The sequence below is a fragment of the Lepisosteus platostomus genome, chromosome 7 (assembly GCF_059453375.1).
Source record: "Lepisosteus platostomus isolate fLepPlt1 chromosome 7, fLepPlt1.hap1, whole genome shotgun sequence".
Lineage (NCBI taxonomy): Eukaryota > Metazoa > Chordata > Actinopteri > Semionotiformes > Lepisosteidae > Lepisosteus > Lepisosteus platostomus.
The window spans coordinates 46,405,460-46,424,454 of NC_142617.1; the positions used below are offsets into that span (position 1 = coordinate 46,405,460).

Genomic DNA, 18,995 nt, shown 5'->3' on the forward strand with positions numbered 1-18,995 from the left:
ACATCAGATTAAAAAAAAATGGATTTACTTGCTATGTTGATCCACAGTTACTAGATTGTCGTTCTTTATGAACAAGAAATTACAATGTCTTATACTTTGAGTCCATATATTTTCAAAAACAGTTTATATTTAGAACAGATAGAGAGGGATCAAATAATAACGTTGATTTTATTTACATTTTTGTCAAGGTATTGCTTCTGCATTCTTTAGGTCTTTTTAAGGTTTCTAACCTAACCATAGTTGTGCACACCTTAGCATGTACAGGCTGAATACCAGAGTGGCTAGACAAAGCAACCTAATTTTTTAATAATGTGGAGTGACAACACTTATACCACTGTTCCCAGTGCACTAACCAAACTAATTATTTTCTTAAGGAATACTTGAAAATCTTCATGAAAATATAATATTTTCAATAAAATCACAAACACCAAATAAGAATTAAACAATAAAAAAAATAAGTTACAGCAACACAAAAATACTTTCTTTGAGTAAAAATAAGGCCAAAGCGATAGACTTTATTCACAATGTCAAGTTTCCTTTTGTGTTAAAGGAATGTTTCAGATATGGATTTAATTTTGTTGCTTCAGGCTTTTTCTGTGTAGTCTTGAAATACTGACCACCTCCAACAAAATGCATCAGCCTGTACTGAACTCTCTTCCTTCATTCAGTCTTTTTATCTTCTTTACGTCTGAGGAAGAACTCTGGCCTGCTGACACAGCGGTAACAGAAGAGCTGAGGTACTACTCCGTACAGGATGTTGATTATAAGAAAGAGGTTCTTCGCTTCTTCTGGGACTCTGTACGTAAAGGGAGTTCTGGTATGGAGGGAGGCACCGACGTGAGAAAACTGAGCCTGAGAGAGGAACCAAAGATTAAAACCATGTAACATTCTTGAGTAATCGGCTGCCAGATGAAGGGCCCTTATCTGACTGGTGTAGCTTTTTAAAACCTGGTGTATCAGGTGTAGACAACAATTCCAAATGACTGCATTATTGCCTTTGATTTGGGGTAGTTCTGTGTACGTCACTGTTGCTGACTGCTTCCCTTAGCCTCATTTAGAGCCCAAATACTGCATTTTTTTTAACCGAGGTCAGAAAGATCTTTTCAGAAATACCACCGAAAACCCTCCTGTAAAAAGCATATGGCACTGCAGAGTGGCTGATATCAGTTTAGAGCTTTAGGAGCAAAGTTAAGACTGTGCTGGGATTAATGATGGCACAAAAACCTTTATCTTGACACAGCTGAAGTTTAGTTTACATCACAGCTGGGAATCCGGCCTTTCAAGTTTCCTAGTGGACTGAGAATTTTGAAGCTGCTGTACTGCTTTCAGCCTGCAAGGGGCTGCACTGAGCTGTGCAATTATTTATAACTCATGCAGCTGCCATTTAAAGATCACATCATTCCTGTACAAGCAGAGGGGTGCCTGGCTTTTGTCTCCCATGGTTTTTTTCTCTGAAAGATTACTGAGAAAGAAACATTTTAAAAAATGTAGAATGATTTCTCTGCATAAAGCAAAATCCCATTTTCAGAGCCTGTCTTAAGTAGATCTTTCAAGATACCCATTTCAGAAACTGAAATGTTAATTTATAAATAATCCTCTTCTGTGCCAAGAAATACTAGTATCTGCAATGCGTTCAGGGCAAAGAGTGCACAATATACAATAAGCAATTGATTGCTCAACCTGATTTTTGAAAATAGTAACATTAGCCATGACTTTTGACTGTATATACTATTATCTAAAATGCAGCGTGATGTAATCAATCTTTTAAAACCTAGTTAAGCTCTCATAGGCACCCCAAAAAAGATAGATGGACACAAAGCTAAATTACTTTTTAAAAGGACAATGTTATAGCTGGAGCAAAGAAGATTAAATATGAGTTGCAGATAGTTTTCCAATTGTCAATATAAGATCTTTGAAGGTGCCCTAGCAGCTCTAGAGCGGAGCCATAAAAATCAGGATTCAGTTAATTACAGCACTCTTCCACTGTGCAGGTCCTGAGAGATAATAAGCTGCAAATCAGATACAGGCCTCCTTGAACGGCTGTCACATCCCACAATCAGTGGTTAAAAATAGCGACATCCAGAACATTTGTTTTAAAAAAAGCCCTTCACAGCTTGCTGCTGACTGCCACAGAATAATGATGGATTCGTTTTCTCCCGAGCTTGTTGTCCAAACCACCCTGCTTGTATCGTATCCCACAGGACCCTACTGTTCAGGTTTCTATCTTTGATGATTAAGCTGCCTTCCCTCCTGTGGAAGACACAAAACTAGTCCTCGTGCTATTCAGCTTATCTGTTACTTTTGCTGTTAAAAACTCTTCTGTTGTGCTTTTTTTGGGGGGGGGGTTGGTGTTTGTCTGGAAAGAAAGCTACTTTTTTCCTCGCTCCTTCCCAAGAATGTTTCTCTTGCAAAATACATTTCCACAGACACACAAGAGTGCTGCTCCCCTCACCTGCGCCACAGCTCCAGCATGCACCAGAGCGAGGTCCGGTATCCAGCTGCACCCAGGAACCAGCAGGCCGTAGATGGTGACAGTGTAACACGGCACTGAGTAAAACAGGTTCACCAGCATCTGTCAGGGGATGAGAACAGCTGTTTGTTGTTTATGTGAGCTTCTGGGGCCACAGAAATGACCAGTTGTTTTCTCTCAGTTTGTTTTAATTATGCAGAATTAGTCTTTGCTTGTTAAATGAAAATTTTGACAAAGTCTGGTTGGAAGAAGTTATACAGTAGCTATCTCATGTAACAATAAAAGGTTTTCTGGGGGTGTGTTTACCAAGGACAACGTTAAATGTGCAATTCCCAGGAAGACTTGTTGAAAATCCCTGGGAATATGGTAAGTGGGTAGAAGCTCTGTCAGTACAGCTCTAGCTGCACCACTACTCATTGCTTGACAAAGGTTTACACTTTTCTGATTTCTTTTTGGAATGTACAAGAGAAACAGGTCTTTTCTTCTCACCTGGATTTTGGGATAGGCTGCTGGATCCTTGAGGTAAGGCTCACGGTGCTGGAGGTACACTTGACAAGGTGTTGAAGGGCAATCCAGAACTACCTGCGAAGAGCTGCTGTTAGCTGGCTTCGCACAGTGAACCTCCTTCAGTGGAAACCTGAGCAGGCACAAAACTCAGGCTTCCAGAATTTCAAAGTAATGCAGCACTCTTACCTGCCTATCTCTACGATATTGGTCAATCTGTAATTTACTCATTTGTAAATATATTTTGTTTCTGTTTCTGAAAAGAATTCTTTCCTCCATCTGACAGAAAGAGTGCAGGGGAAGTCAGCAGCACTCTCTGTTTTGCCTTTTTCTAGCATTAAGTACATCACTGGAGTACATCCTCTGTGATTACCTGTTACTTATTTTCTGACACTGGCCATCCTAGACTTGCAAATAACACATGGTAAATAAGACTCTTAAGAACAGTAATGGAAACACTGCACCTCTTATGACACAAAAGATAGAATCTGCCCTTGTAATGATCTTCAGAGCCGAGCTGCTAGAGGAGCTGTTATTGGATTGGGCTGCAAATATTTCAGGAGCTTGTGGAATATAAACCAAATAAGATGTTCTTGGTGCCCATACCGGCCCCACACACTACTCTGTGTGGGGTCCTCATATTTTGGCCAGTGGGTGCACTATTATGAATACAGAAAAATGAGTGGATCTCGGTGGTCACACACGTCAATGCCCCAAGCATCAGGCAGTCAGCCTGTGCCCTCTGTGTTCCTACCAGGCCTCTCAGGACACAGAAGAGTGCAGCAGGAAGGCAGTAGAGAACGAAGAGCAGGTCTAGGGGCCTCTGCACCAGGCCCTTCCTCTGGGCTTCCTCAATACTCTGAACACAAAATAAACGTCATATCACAATCCATCCATCCATCTTCTAACCACTTTACCCAACACAGGGTCATGAGGGAGCCAGAGCCTATCCCACCAAGCAATGGGCTCAAGATATGGTACACCATGGTCAGTATGACAGTCCTTCATGGGGCAGACAGATACAATCACAGACACACTCATACCAGGGCCACTTTTTTCAGGAGCCAATTTGCCTACTAGAGTGTCTTTGGACTGTGGGAGAAAACGAGAGCTCCTGGAGGAAACCTACACTAACACAGGGAGAACATACAAACTCCACACAGACAGCACTCCAGGTCCAGAACTGAACCCAGAGCTCCAGCGCTGCGAGGCAGCAGTGCTAACCACTGCACCACTGTGTAACTTTTCCACAATGATATTTGACAAAACAATCCTGTGATGTCTATCCACCTTTTATTCATCATAAACTTATTAACTTTTGTTATACTAAAAAAGGCAGCTATTCAGGAGGTCTCCCCTAATGGATTTCCAAGTCGGAATTATTTCACCAGAGTTTTAATCACGTAGATATACATCTAGAACAATTCATGGGGAACTCTTCCCAGACCCCGTGTTTCATAAAAGTAACTTAAAGGTTCACTTCATGTTAAATGTAAAATACAGCCCCACAAAATAAAATAACCCAGATTTATCACAGAATTATCACATTTGAATCCTACTCAAGGGAGGACTGCATTGCTTTGAAAAACCATATACTTAAGAGCTTTGCAGTACCTGAACAAAGATTTTTTTGTACTTCTTCACAAGCATTCTTTATCTGCCTACCTTCCAAACATTTAGTTGATTTCAGCACATCTAGGTAAAAGTTAGTTGTTTAAATTAAACAGATTACATTAAAAACCTGAAGTGGCAATGAAATCAGGGGATTTCTATGCAAGTGCTGGTCAAGCTGTGATCTTTCTATACACAGTGTACTTCAGCACACTGGGCTTCTAGGTTTATTTTTTAGTTATTTTACCAGAGGCGGTGCTTGTCTAGTGCAGGGCTGACTGAAGACCCGGAAGCAAGCCCACACCGACACCAGGACATATGGAGCAGTGATGAGGAAGGACGGACTCAGCTGAGTCCCATACTTCCCTAGAAAGAAAATTACAGAAAATTACACCTCTTTCCCTGCAAGCATCATGAGAGCACAGAGAGCAGACACCACTGGACTAAAGGCAAAGCTATTTAAAGGAGTAATGACAGCAAAGTCCCTCATTAAGGACTTGCTCTTGGTCTAGGCCCGAAGAAAGACAAGATAGGGTTCAGCACACAGGTAAAAACACTGAGACAGAAGAAACTACATAGAAAAATGACCTAAGCATTTATGCTGACACATCATTTACATCTTCTAAATAATGTGGGGAAGTTAAAAATAGAATTTAAATGTAGGAATGGTATGTTACAATTGTTTAACACACATATATGGTCTCATTAAGAATACCATGTACAATACTGGTTACCAATTTATAGAAAAGATGTTGTTGCTCTGGAATCTGTCCAGAGAGGAATGACTAGATACATTCTGACAGGTTGAAGGAAATGAACCTTTTTAGTCCTGAACAAAAGACTACAAGTTTTCAAAACCTCTAGGGATCTGACCGATTTCTTCAGAATGGACAGTGAGGCATGAACCAGAAGGGACACGTAGAAACTACATGAAACTGCACTTAAAACGGTGAAGGGGGGGGCACATCTTTACACAAAGGGTTGTAGGAGTATGGAACAAGCTATCAAGTCATGTTGTGGAAGCTGACATCCTGGCTTCTTTCAAAAAAGGGCAGAATGAGGCCCTGGAATCAATTAACCTCTAAGTACCAAACAGGGCAGGGGGGGCGAATGGCCTCCTCTCATTTGTAATCTCTCGTGTTCTTATAGACCATTAAATCTTTTTAAGAACTTGATGCTTCAATTAAGTAAAATACAGAAAAGAAAAAAAACTCCAGTCTCAGGCTTCACAGCATTCTGTCCAGCTAGGCAACTGAAACTCTTTGGCTGCAGAGTCTCGTAATAATGACATCATCACTGTTTCACTCAGCGAAGAGTCAGCCGCTAGAAACTGTAACTGCTTTGCCCAGTAACATTCTTCTTTGATGTGTGAGACAGTTAACAGTGTTCAGAAACATAAACTAAACACTTTCCTGAGACATGAAGGGTTTAGAAGCACAAATTTGTCTTACCAACAATGTTTCCGGGAATGTAGACTATGAGACGCATTAGGAAAGACCCCACCCAGTACAGGCCAATTGCTCTGTAACTCTCCCTACCAGGGAAAAAAAAAGTTCTGTTCAGACTGACAGAAGCCTTTGCAAATCACAGTCTTGCAAGTTCAATAATGCATATCTATATTAGGAGAAGAATTCAGACATTCAGAAAACATCTGTAAAAAAGCAATTTTACAGATGAAACATCAGTTTTGCATTTGCCCAAACAGCTTGTGGTTGAATGGGTTTCACATTCTGGAGATTATTTGGCACAGACTGGAATTCCAGTGGAAAAAGTGAAACGTCTGTTCATGATGGTATCTCATTGTTAGGAACATACTAAGAATTGCAGGGTTGCATGCAGTTCAGCAGCCTAATTAGGCAAAATAGGTATAAGTGATAAAACATGTTTTAATTATCCTTTCATTATAGTACATTAGCATATATGAACAATTAAATTAAAGTCTACGTTGGATGGATGTGTCAATTGCATGGATTGTACTTGCTCATTAATATATTTAAAGGAGTAATGACAGCACCTCATTACTTCATTCTTACCCCCAGGTTATTGCTGCTACCATGAGCAAATACATGAGATAGTGCACACAGCCATCCCAGTAACAGATCATGTGTCCGTGAGCTGTGTTCATGTAGGGCTCTCCCTGGAAAACATCAGCACAGCCATGAAGATCAGTGGAGAGAAAACAGAGGGTCCTGCAACGAATGAAGGCTCAAACTGATATGGAGTACCACAGGGGTCTGTAATAGGACCTTATTCTCTTCTTCTTCTCTTCCTAACTCATAACATTTATCTAGAATCTGGTCTGACTAGATTAAATCGGATTAGAAAAAAACTGCAAAGAAGATTCAAAAGAGATTGAGGCAAAATTCAAAATGGGTTAACACAGAGCTGGTTTCATCCAATTTAGGCAAGATCAGAGTCTTATAGAGATATAATGTACAGATGGAAGAAACTCTGGGCATTCAGAAGTTCTTAAGAGTTTGGTATTTTAGGTTAATATTTTCCATCTTCTAGCCAGTGTGGGAAATCAATAAAAATGCAAACAGAATTGTAGGATGTATACTTAAAAGGTTAGAGTTTAAATAAAGGGATGTTATAATATTGTACAGTACATTGCAGTATTGGAAGGCCTTGTTTTGAATACTCTATACAGTTATGGGCACCACGTTATATATTATTAATCACATTATTCTCAGGCTGAATGGAATGTCCTACACTGACAGGTTAAAGAGCTGAACTTTTATAGTCTTGAATAAAGAAGACTACTAGGGGACCTAATCCAAGAGTTTAGAATCTTCAAGGCAGTGAAAAAGTCAACCCAGTGGACAGAATTTAGATCAACAGTGAAACACAAACTAGAGGATACTATCAAACTATTTGGAAGTGTGTTTTAAACTGTGAACAGGATGAACTTCGTTACACAAAGGGTTGTGGGTGTATGGAACAAGTTAGCCAGCCATGATGTTGATGGTGATACCCTGACATCATTCAAGAGACAGCTTATTACAAACTACAGCCAAGGAGAATGCCGCTCTCTGATTGGCCAGTTTGCAATGGACATATGATGTCATCCTAGCACCTATTCTTTATCACACTACTCTTCTGAGTTATTTTATTTTATCAGAGCAAAGCTATTTACCCTGATAAACTAACAAGTTTTCATTGAATGACTTTCAGCCTTACTGCTAAGGTAAAACTCAGCATGGTCAAAGTATTTTATTGAAATGCACTTTGTAATTGTATTTTATTTGATTCTGTGCATTGTTAGAAGGGAAATATATTAAAAAGCTCACATATCTGGTGGTTCTTCAAAGGTAACAAATCATTTACTTTGTCAAGGGTTAATATTACTCCACATACGTACACATGACTTACTGACATTTCTCAAATTGACTTTAAAAACCACTTCCCTGTTGAGACACTTGTCAACAGGAAACCCCAGCTGAAATTATGAAGAAATTCCTTAGACTCCTGCTGGAAAATAAAAAGTTACACTAGATATATGCCGAGTTCCCTTTTTAACATGATCAATGGCATGTTTCTGGTTCTTGCAGGGCACTGTCAATAAGACTGGGATGTTCTTAAGTAAAACCAGACGTTTACTTCACTTACCTCTTTCAAATAAAAGGTCATGAAACCGTCTATGATGCCATCTTGTTCAAGTCCTATAATGAGGTTCACAACACTCAAGAAGGCAAATATGGCATAGACTGGTGAGAAAAAATCAAAATGAAGACACCACTTAATGTGGACACGAATCACAACTTTGAACTGCTGCCCCTTGTTCCCTGGACATCTCCCGCATAAGGCACTGAATTCTGGAAACTGCTTCTCATTCGACATGACGTGAAACCATTTCATTTTGACCTCTGCTGTTTCGCAACAAGAAAACACTTATGCAGTTAATTACCAATATCTGCTGTTCCAATCAAAACAACCGCTGTACTGTATGTTAGCAGTTATTTTAATTGATTTGCATGGAATTTCTGACAGACATCATTGCACTGATCTCCCCTGAGCTATTTCCTCTGGATTTGTGCAGCTATGGGTTTTATCCCTGTCTGAATCTTCACTAGAAGCTTGTATAACTGAACTGCTAGCCTGTCCCCCACTCATGTTTTCACAAGCAACATGTTTTCTCGAGCTGAGCCCGTTTTAGCACTGACTGAACAATGCTGCTGGGGGCAGGCAGCTGTCGAGCGCCACAGAGATTGGGGGCTGGCCTTTTTAGGACAAAAGCAAAATTGAAAGGGAATGGATAGGGCTCCAAACTTGCAACTAAAATGTTGTGCATTAAAATCCCAGGTGAGGCACAGCACTCAGAATGCTCCAGTGAATGTCTTGCTGTATAAATGGGTATTCTTCAGGTCATCACTGCAAAAGTGAATTTGATCTTAACCGGTTTATCTGAACTATATAACGAAAAACGTTTTATTAGTATGAGTGTAAATGTACAGTATGATGAATTGGGTCGTTAGAAATGGTACACCTGCTTTTCAATGAAAGCCAGTCAGCTCTGAGTGTTGACTATTGCAGACAAGCTGAACTGAGTGAAAATGATGAAAGCAGTCACCCAAGAAAAGACAGAGGTATCCAAAGTGACTTCAGATTAGAAAGGAGGTCGACGTTCAAAAGAATTCTGGCACAGATGCTCACTGTGACAGACAAACATGGCACAGCGAGGTTCGCGTTTCTTCCCTCTATGCATAAAGGCAATTTAAAAAGTCTCAACATGTAAAGAAAGACTGTAGTCATGAATGGTTAAAATTCCCCATGCTGATAGAGAATCACTGCAGTTACTGTTGTTCATTTGTACGCGGTATTCTATCATTTTTATCAAATATTTGCACACTTAATTCAGGGCAGCAGTACGGTCAAGCACTTGACCGAAAAAAACATTATACAACATTACAGATGGGAGATATTTTTCTTACCATAGAAAAGAGGGTCCTTCGGCGGACTTCGCTTAAGTAACACTCGTGCCAGTATGGCTATGATGAGCAAAACTAAAGCTCCGGCGACCAGAACCGCTCCAGTACTGGGAAAAGACAGTGTATTCAGCACACGCATAAAATATTTCTCCTCAGTAGTTCACAACCTCTTAAAAAATAGATTAATTATAAAAGTTGGTGCCGAACATAGAGTGGTCAGGCGGTTAGGTTCACAATTTACATGTATTCTAGTGGCCTGCGGTCAACGGTGCGCACTAACGACAGTTTGAGAGATGATCTTAACCTGCAAAGCAAATGTACATTAGCTAAATTTTATTTTGAATGTTACCGAGTTGCTTCCTTTTTTACTTCATTCGGCAATCAATCGAAATATATAAATCAACAGCTTTAGAAACGCATACATAATAGGCGGGCCAGCATAGACTCACCTGTTCGTATAAAACAGAAAGTTAAAAATGTATGTGATGGGTATTGACAGAAAAGACAGCACAAAAACTCCAGTTCCAGCTGAAGCACTCATTGCAGAAAAACTTCCGTATTGTCGCTACGGTCAACGTTCTAAAAATGCATTTTTGCCAAGAAAAAACGTGGAAAAACAGGAGCCGTTTTTGAAATACGCTGGTCCCTCACGGAGCAAGCCAAGGCGCAGTTTCGCCAAGCACGGATTACCAATCAGGGAATGCGCGCACTGGTCCAGGATCTCCCGGGAGAGAGCTGGCGCCCGTGCGCTCAGGAGAGGGGACTGCGGGCTCCGGCGCGACCCTCTGTGCACGGTTGGCCAATGACGCACGAAGTACTCGCTCAGAGTCAAGGCGATGGCTTGACTGCAGTTCCAAATTTGCTCTTCCAGGTCGAAAATGCAAAAAATAGGACACGCTGATGTCTCCACAGCTCTTTAAACATTTTTATCAACCAATGGTTTCAGAAGGCTGCGGTGCAGTGTAGAAACCAGCGAGGCGGAGCTGTGCACGCACGCATGCCCGTACACACTTCTGTCTTCAACAGTAGGGTCATTTCCAAACCTCTTTTCTTCAGGACAAACTTTGCTCCTCACTCTTCGAATCCAGGGGTAAATAGTAAAAGTAAAAAAACAACAAGTCTATATAAAGTATATATATATTACGTAATCTAAACGCATTTTAATTTATTAGATTTAGAAGTTAGAAAAGGCGGGAGAATATTAAGCAGCAAAAACTCGTTCACTCCCGATGTTGCATAATCGTACTTCACTATAACTGCAATGGTTTAATTTAGCTACAATAAAAAATGCCAAAAAGGTTATGACTTTTATTTCTGTAGCGAAACTGATGAGAAACCTTTTTTGCAATAGCAGCCGTGATACCTAAAATATCCCAGTCCGTTATCTTTAAACACCTAATTATGTGGCCACGAGGAATCTAATAACTTTTTAGGTTTAACGAGTGAAACTGAAACGAGTTTGTTCTGACATAATGCACATTTAAGGAACTTTCAAGGACAAGCAGCCCTCTGCTGGCCACAGGCAGTATTGTACACCTAACGCGCTCATTCCTGAATTCTGCATTTTCAATCCGACACAAACAAGGAGCAAACGTAATGTTTATATCAGCTCTAAATCGGGGCAAAAACTGAATAAACAGTCGAAAGCAGGTACTTTGATTTCTTGATTGACAACTTATAGCTAAACAAATACGTTAAGGAAAAACTTTTTTTTTTATTTAGAACGTACTTTCAAAATCATACACCATAGGCTTAACACAAACATACCTGTTACCAAGTTACAACAGCAAATAGTAAGGTGACTCATAGTTATAAATAGGAAACTCTTTGAAGATGTCCAATGTTCAATATATCAAACAAGTATTTCGTCCTCAGCAAAGAAGAAAATGATACCAAGACAGAGGCTGTGCAAAGACAGTGTCGAATTAAAAATTAATCTAGGAGAAGACGACCTGTTCCAGCTACAAGGAACACTTAAGATAAACACAACTTCAGGTTACGCTACTAATTGTAATTAAGGAATCAAGGGAACAGGAGTTGTTATTCATAGTCTGTTAACAAAAGTCTTAAAACGTCTAATATCCACTTATTGCAAACATTGGGAATGCAGCACTCATTCATTAAACGGGTGACACGTAATTATAGATCTGCACTATTATGGTGTGGGTTATGAAAATAATTTAAAAAGAGCTTCGTCTGCATGGTAATAGGTCTAATAGTCAATATGGACTTAGAAATGGTAGGTCGTATTTAACTTACTTGTTAAGGGTTCTTTGAACAAACAACAAACAGTATATTTCATTTTCTAAACCGGTTTTTGATCAATTTAATCATAAAACATTAATTCAAACTAGTTGGGTTAATAGATTATACCAAGATAGGGGGATAGAAAAAATGTAAAAGAAAGATTTTTCCCAAGATGTAAACAATTAAAAACTGGGCAAACACCTGGCAGCTGACATTTATGATAGTATTAAACGGAGGAAACAAATAATAATAATAATAATAATAATAATAATTGCTTACACTTATATAGCTTTTTTTTGGACACTCCACTCAAAGCGCATTACAGGTAAATGGGACTCCCCTCCACCACCACCAATGTGCAGCATCCACCTGGATGATGGGACAGCAGCCATAGTGCGCCAGAACGCTCACTACACATCAGCTATCAGTAGGGAGGAGAGCAGAGTAATGTAGCCAATTCATAGAGGGGGATTACTGGGAGGCCATGATTGGTAAGGGCCAATGGGAAATTTGGCCAGGACGCCGGGGTTAAACCCCTACTCTTTTAGAGAAGCGCCCTGGGATTTTTAATGACCACAGAGAGTCAGGACCTCGGCTTTACGTCTCATCCGAAGGACGGCGCCTGTTTACAGTATAGTGTCCCCGTCACTATACTGGGGCATAAAGACCCACATGGACCGCAGTATTAAACGGCCCCTGCTGGCCCCACTAACACCTCTTCCAAATACATAAACTATAGCTATAAAATGGGAAACAGCTTTGAGAAATTATTTAGGACAATGGTTCAGGTGATTATGCAGACACATTATTTTACACCATATGATGAAAAGGGGGAACACAATGTTTGGATGTTATAGTGCAGTATTTATATCAGGGGATACCATGTGAACATTGTACAATGCACTAGTAAGATCTCATTTAAAAGCATTTTTTTCCAATTTGGTCATGATTTTATCTGAAATCAGCGAACAGACACAGTCTTAAAGGAATGTCTACTCCGACAGGTTAAAATAATTTAAACTGTTCTATTAAAAACATGAGCGAGCATGGAAGTTATCGAATAAAACCATGTTCTTTATTAACAGAAGCAAACTGGTCATAGTATGAGTTAAAGCTTTATGACTTGTGTATTATTACAATTCTAAGAATCTTTACTTCATTTTGTGTCATTACATATTACACAATTTAAAGACAATAAACATTGCACAACAGCACATTTTTTTAACCAGCACTTAAACAGTTGGCTCAGGTTCTGCAGTTAAAATGCACATCTCATAAGTAAATCTTTATATCCCTTTAAAAATGCGTCTCTGTTCATTTGTTATATTAAAGATAGCTATATGCGTGTGTGTTACATGTGCGTCGTCCCGCACGGCATAAATAGAAACTGAAGCTCAAGGACACCATAATAAACTCAAGCGCAGCCTAGACACCGGAAGTGTGCGGAGGGTGACGTCATTAGTGCGAGCAGTAAACAGAAGCTGGACAGGGAAGGCTGGTCTCGTGCTGAAACATGGTCTTGGGCTTGCTGCCCTTTACAGCAGCGACCAGGTTCACACACCTCTCGGCCGCCGACCCGTACACGACGCACAAATAAAAAAATTGGAAAACCGTTTCCGACCATGGCGACGGGAGGTGGGACGATGCCCAACCTTGAAGGGCAAGCCTCGAACTTCGCCCACTCCGGAGCTGGGAGGAGCGGAGCGGCCGTGTCCGCAGTAGTGGCGGGTCCGGACCCCTCCTCGGCCCTGGGCCTGCACCGGGAGCCCATGTACAACTGGCAGGCGACCAAGAGCAGCGTGAAGGAGCGCTTTGCATTTCTCTTCAACAACGAGTTGCTTAGCGACGTGAAGTTCGTGGTGGGCAAGGGCAGGCAAGCTCAGAGGATCCCGGCTCACAAATTCGTGCTGGCGGCTGGCAGTGCCGTCTTTGACGCCATGTTTAACGGGGGCATGGCGACTACCTCTGCAGAGATTGAGCTGCCTGATGTGGAGCCGGCGGCATTCTTAGCCTTGCTCAGGTAGGAGTGAATCCTGAAATTGCCTGGGTGGTTCTACTTTTCTGTCCATCATGAAATGGGTTTGTGTTGATCGTTGTTTATGCTAGAGAACACAATGAAGTCAGAAACTGTTGAACGGTTGGTCGTGTTTTTTTAGTACAGTGATTCTTTCTGCGTTGTCGTGGCATCCTTACCCCCTCTTATGCAAAATATTCTGCAGCAGCCACGAAGAATCATTATAGTTTAATATGTGTCAACGGTAGAAATAACTTTGGAAATCCACTAGCTCACGCTTCTCCTGTTTTGAATTCTTACCAAATATTACGACTACTTTCAGGTTAGGAACGAATACTCTGTATGAGCATCACCTCTAAAGAACTAAGAACAGAAGTGCCTGTAAAATCCTATTCGAAGTTTATTGGTGTTGGCAGGCATACTTTGAGCATATTAGGTCTTAATTGCCCAGGTTTTCATATGTATGTCCATCAGAAGCTGAACGGGAGCCTTTGTATGAAATATTTTATTTACTGATGGGCTATAGATATTTTTTTTTAGTGCTGCTGTAAAAGTGGTACTGTAGGTTTCTAAACACACACAGATACAACGCTGTCTGTTTGTGTTGTGGCACATGGTTCTTACAGACTGGAGATACCAGAGGAACAAGTCAGCATGCACCTTACGTTGGGTTTATCATTGAAGATCCAGCCACGGACACCATAGTGGTGTTTCGTTATGCTTTGCATTGACCTCATATTGCCTAGTAATAGTGGCTGCAAGATGTGTGTGTGTGTGCACTGTAATCAAAGTAGTCTTTCAGCGCTCTGTTCTCATCTTGCCCTGGTGCTGTGAGGTGGATGAGTCTGCTCTCCTCAAGCAGAGCTTACCTGCTGATGGGCATTTAGAATGAATTTATTCATGGGGAGAAATGCACGCTTCTAGAATGAACTGACTTGTAACGTGTTGAGCGTAGTGGGCCATGCTAACCTGTCATGTACTTGCCTCGAGGTTTCTGTATTCAGATGAAGTTCACATAGGTCCAGAGACCGTCATGACCACTCTGTACACTGCCAAAAAATATGCAGTTCCCGCACTGGAGGCGCACTGTGTAGAATTTCTTACCAAACATCTCCGAGCTGACAATGCCTTTATGCTCCTTACCCAGGTAAACAACTGGAACATGAAGTCTTGAAAGAAATGCCTTTGTTAAAGAACACATGACTTATTTTTTAATAAAAATAAAACCTTCACCATGCACAGAAAATTTTAATGCATTTTTAAAATAATATTTTAGGTGTTATAATGCATCAAGATTATAATGGCTTCTATGTAGTGCGTGAAAATGTATAAATGCTAATAAAGAGAGAAGTTAACTTGATGTCATTTGTTTCTAGGCTCGATTGTTTGATGAGCCTCAGCTTGCCAGCCTGTGCTTAGATACAATAGATAAAAGCACTGCTGATGCAATAAGTGCAGAGGGCTTCACAGACATTGATTTAGGTAAGAAAACCTTTTGTCTCTGTTTTAACTTACTGTGTTTTCCACAGTGAATGTAGACCAGGAAATGTAATGCAGGTATACATTAAGTCCAAGCATGCTGATCTAAAGAACAACTACTCGGAACCTAGATCTGTGGCTTCACATAAATCCAGATTTCCAAGCTGACCTTTGTGGTGATCTTGACTATTAATGTTGCATTCTCTGTTTAGATACACTCTGTGCTGTGCTGGAGAGAGACACTCTGGGTATTCGAGAGAGCAGGCTTTTTGCAGCAGTTGTACGCTGGGCTGAAGCAGAGTGCTACAGGCAGCAGCTTCCACTTACTTCTGAAAACAAACAGAAAGTTCTGGGAAAAGCTCTCTCGCTTATTCGCTTCCCTCTGATGACTGTGGAAGAATTTGCTGCAGGTAAACACCTTGTTAGGGAAGAGCAGTTGAGCCCGTCTTGTTACAAATTTTCCAATTACCCTATAGTGTGTGTACAAATGATTTTCTGTACATTTCTAATACAAGATAAAGATGCTGTCATAATTGAATAGAATGATCATATTTGTTTTATGCATCTCCTTTGGCTTTTTTGTCTCCCCAAACTGCTGATGAAATTGTAAGTTTTCTGCTAACTCTTTTTGTTTTGTGTCCAAAAGGAAGTGCTGTAGAAGCAAGTTTAATATTCTTTCTTGTGCCACAGGGCCTGCCCAGTCTGGAATTTTGTTCGATCGGGAGGTGGTAAATCTGTTTTTACACTTTACAGTAAACCCCAAACCCCGGGTTGACTACATTGACAGACCAAGGTGTTGTCTCAGGGGAAAGGAATGCAGCATTAATAGGTTCCAACAGGTAGAGAGTCGCTGGGGATATAGTGGTACCAGTGACAGAATAAGGTAAGCCTTTGTTGTAAAAATACATTTTCACTGTCTTTTAATAAAATTATTTTTCTTCTTGTTTTGAAAACTGAGTTACCAGTTACTAGTATATGATGAAATGTACTCAGCCAGTTGACTGTTGTGGCTCACAGTAGTGCCAGCTGAGGGAGCCATTCGGTTTTTTATACACTGTGGCGGCATGAAAGAGGTTCAACGTAAGAGGTTTCCAAAGGGACTGTTCCTCTTGGGCTGGGATCTCTCAGTGGCACTGAGCCAGTCGTGCGCTGCCAGCTGCAGTATTTCCATCACTTCTCATAGTGACATGACCCAAACCCGAACCCGTAACATCTGGATCAAAGAGCTGAGCTCACGTAGCTGCTTGGCCAGCTGAGCCACTCAGGAGCGCCCCATGGTATTAGGAATGTGTCAGAAAGACCAATGGAATGGGCCTTCGCAAAGACACAAGTTCAAATAAAAGTGCTACGCAAAGTGTCAGAGAAATGACTGGTGAGAAGTCTGTGTTAAAACAAAAGCTACTACCAGCTGACACTTGCACATTTTCTTTAGATGGATATTTAAAATTGTGCTGCAATGTTTTTGTTATTCCCCTGAGTCTATCATTTCATATCTTTAAATATCTGAATTCAGGTTTCAGACTGCAGGCAAGGTGCTGTTGATATTCTAAAATGTACAAACACGGCATATCATAGTGTACAGTGTGTATTAATCACATATCACCTGAAATGGCTCTATATGCTTATGATGGGCCACACCAGTTTGAAAAGGCATGGAGTCCTGAAGGGCTTACAGCTGTTCTTCGTAAGTTCTCACAAAAGTAAAAAAATACTGTTTTATTTTAATAATTTAGACAAGTAACTAGGAACAGAGGTGGAATGAAAATCAAAGGATCCTGTGCTCCTGGAGGACTGGAGTTGCCATCTCGTGTTTTAAAATGTTTTAAAAAGTTTGAAATATTACTTGATAGAGTTAAGGCCTTACCTTTTGTCCTGATGGACCCAGGAATTTTACATGGGGGTCTTAAGAAATGCCCATGATATTTAGTTTTATTACTGTGATATTTTTCCTCACCATAGTTTCTCCTTATTTTCTATTACAGGTTCAGTGTTAATAGAAGAATATCTGTAGTAGGTTTTGGGCTCTATGGATCTATACACGGTCCTACAGATTATCAAGTCAACATACAGGTACAGTTGCTTTTCCCAAGTGTGACATAATCAGAAATGTAAAATATTTGTTAAATTAATAATTTAATAAGATAATGATGTAGGTACTGTAAGTTGTGAGTGAATTCTTAAATTTTAATCAAGTGTTGAATTAAATATTTTCAGAACAGATGTTATAATATTAAAATCAAATTGTATTTTTTATAGATTATTGAAAGTGACAAAAGCCTGACACTTGGACAGAATGATACAGGATTTAGCTGCGACGGAACTGCTAATACTTTCAGGGTCATGTTTAAGGAACCCATAGAAATCATACCGAATGTCAGCTATACTGCCTGTGCAACTCTTAAGGTGTGTATCTGTCTGTTATTTACAAATCGTTCTTAAAATACACTATTTTTATAAGGATGTTTTACGTCACCAAAGGTTTTGCAGCGAATGTTCTTATACTTCACAGAGCTGTGACTTGGTCAGTTACATCAAAATATATTGCAGAATTTCATATGTCACATTTCTGCTAAAAACATAAGTCAATTCATATGAAACTGTTTCATATGGAGGTTTCTGAAAATAAAGACTGTTTTCTCTGTGTAGGGCCCAGATTCGCACTATGGCACAAAAGGACTGAAGAAAGTGGTTCACGAATCTACAACAGGGACCAAAACAACTTTTTTCTTCCTTAGCTCACCTGGGAATAACAACGGCACTTCAGTGGAAGATGGACAGATACCAGAAATAATTTTTTATACATAAAACATGGAATTGGATTATCTTTATCAATTTTACTTTTCAGTTGTACAGCAGCATGCGCCGTCGTCAGGGATTGCAGAGAAGACTTGAGCATGCAAAAAGGGAGTTGGAGACTCATGCACATGCTGGCCATTGTTTGTCTAGTTTTACCTGTTAGTACTGTATTGTAGAAAAGGTGCTACTGGTCATGTGGGCTGCTTTAAGAAACTGAGCCGAAGAAGACCCGAGGACTGTTAAAGGCTGGTTTAGTCTCAGATTGTCTGGACTTCGCTCAGGCCTGGGGTGTGCTGTGTCATGGGTTTTTTTAGGAAAAAGTAAGCTACAGCATATGGTTTCATACTTTTCATACATTTTAAAATAGCTCATCTGCTAACTGTATGTTTGAAATGTGCGTCCTTCACTCTCATCAGGAACTTCTCAAGGAGCTGTATCTAGCATGTACATGACCACAGCAATTGCTGACATCGGCAGGCTAATATTGATAGCCACAGCCATCACAACTACACGCAGAAACCAAGAAAAAACTAATTCCCAGACTTCAGCATTTTCATGTAAATGTCAAACATGGTCGTAGTTGAAAACCATCCTAGGAGTGCATCAAGAATTTGTACAGTCTTGTCTTCTGTAAAATAAAATATGTACTAATGTCACTGACATGGAAGTCAATCTTGAAACATTTTGTGTTTACAGGGTAAATATTTTGGCTGATGTGTGCTGTTTTCAAAATGGCAGTGGTGTGTCTCGGAAATATTAGAAACTGGCTGTTGTGTGGGTAATTTGCAAAAACATGGTATTTAAGTACTGGCACTACATTATAAGAACTAGAAGTACATAGTGCTGCTGTGCAGTCAGTGCTTTCAGAATATTGTAGGATACTGTAGATTGTTAATGCCCACAGGGAAAATGTGGTTGTGAAAATAAAAATAATATTAAAGCTGCT

General features: G+C 40.2%; 2 protein-coding genes across 3 annotated transcripts; one reads left to right on the top strand and one right to left on the bottom strand.

The window, feature by feature from the left end:
* Positions 1-495: 495 nt before the first annotated feature.
* On the bottom strand, positions 496-10,952 carry LOC148658947 (transmembrane 6 superfamily member 1-like). The gene is made up of 10 exons (XM_088640762.1): positions 9,963-10,952; positions 9,517-9,620; positions 8,195-8,292; positions 6,619-6,722; positions 6,037-6,119; positions 4,833-4,951; positions 3,729-3,833; positions 2,960-3,052; positions 2,453-2,572; positions 496-852 (listed from the first exon to the last, which is right to left on the bottom strand). Exons 1-10 carry the CDS (start codon positions 10,052-10,054, stop codon positions 661-663), a joined length of 1,110 nt encoding a protein of 369 aa, XP_088496888.1. The 5' UTR covers positions 10,055-10,952; the 3' UTR covers positions 496-660.
* Positions 10,953-13,202: 2,250 nt separating this feature from the next.
* Positions 13,203-18,709, top strand: LOC148658948 (BTB/POZ domain-containing protein 1-like). 2 transcript variants are annotated; one of them, XM_088640769.1, is made up of 8 exons: positions 13,203-13,780; positions 14,765-14,921; positions 15,151-15,256; positions 15,466-15,663; positions 15,944-16,136; positions 17,236-17,323; positions 17,510-17,656; positions 17,900-18,709. In XM_088640769.1, the coding sequence occupies exons 1-8, from the start codon at positions 13,383-13,385 to the stop codon at positions 18,056-18,058; spliced, it is 1,446 nt and encodes a 481-aa protein (XP_088496895.1). In that variant the 5' UTR covers positions 13,203-13,382; the 3' UTR covers positions 18,059-18,709. The 2 variants fall into 2 exon arrangements, with proteins under 2 accessions (XP_088496895.1, XP_088496896.1); XM_088640770.1 differs by having other exon boundaries at positions 16,007-16,136.
* The last annotated feature ends 286 nt before the right edge of the window (positions 18,710-18,995 follow it).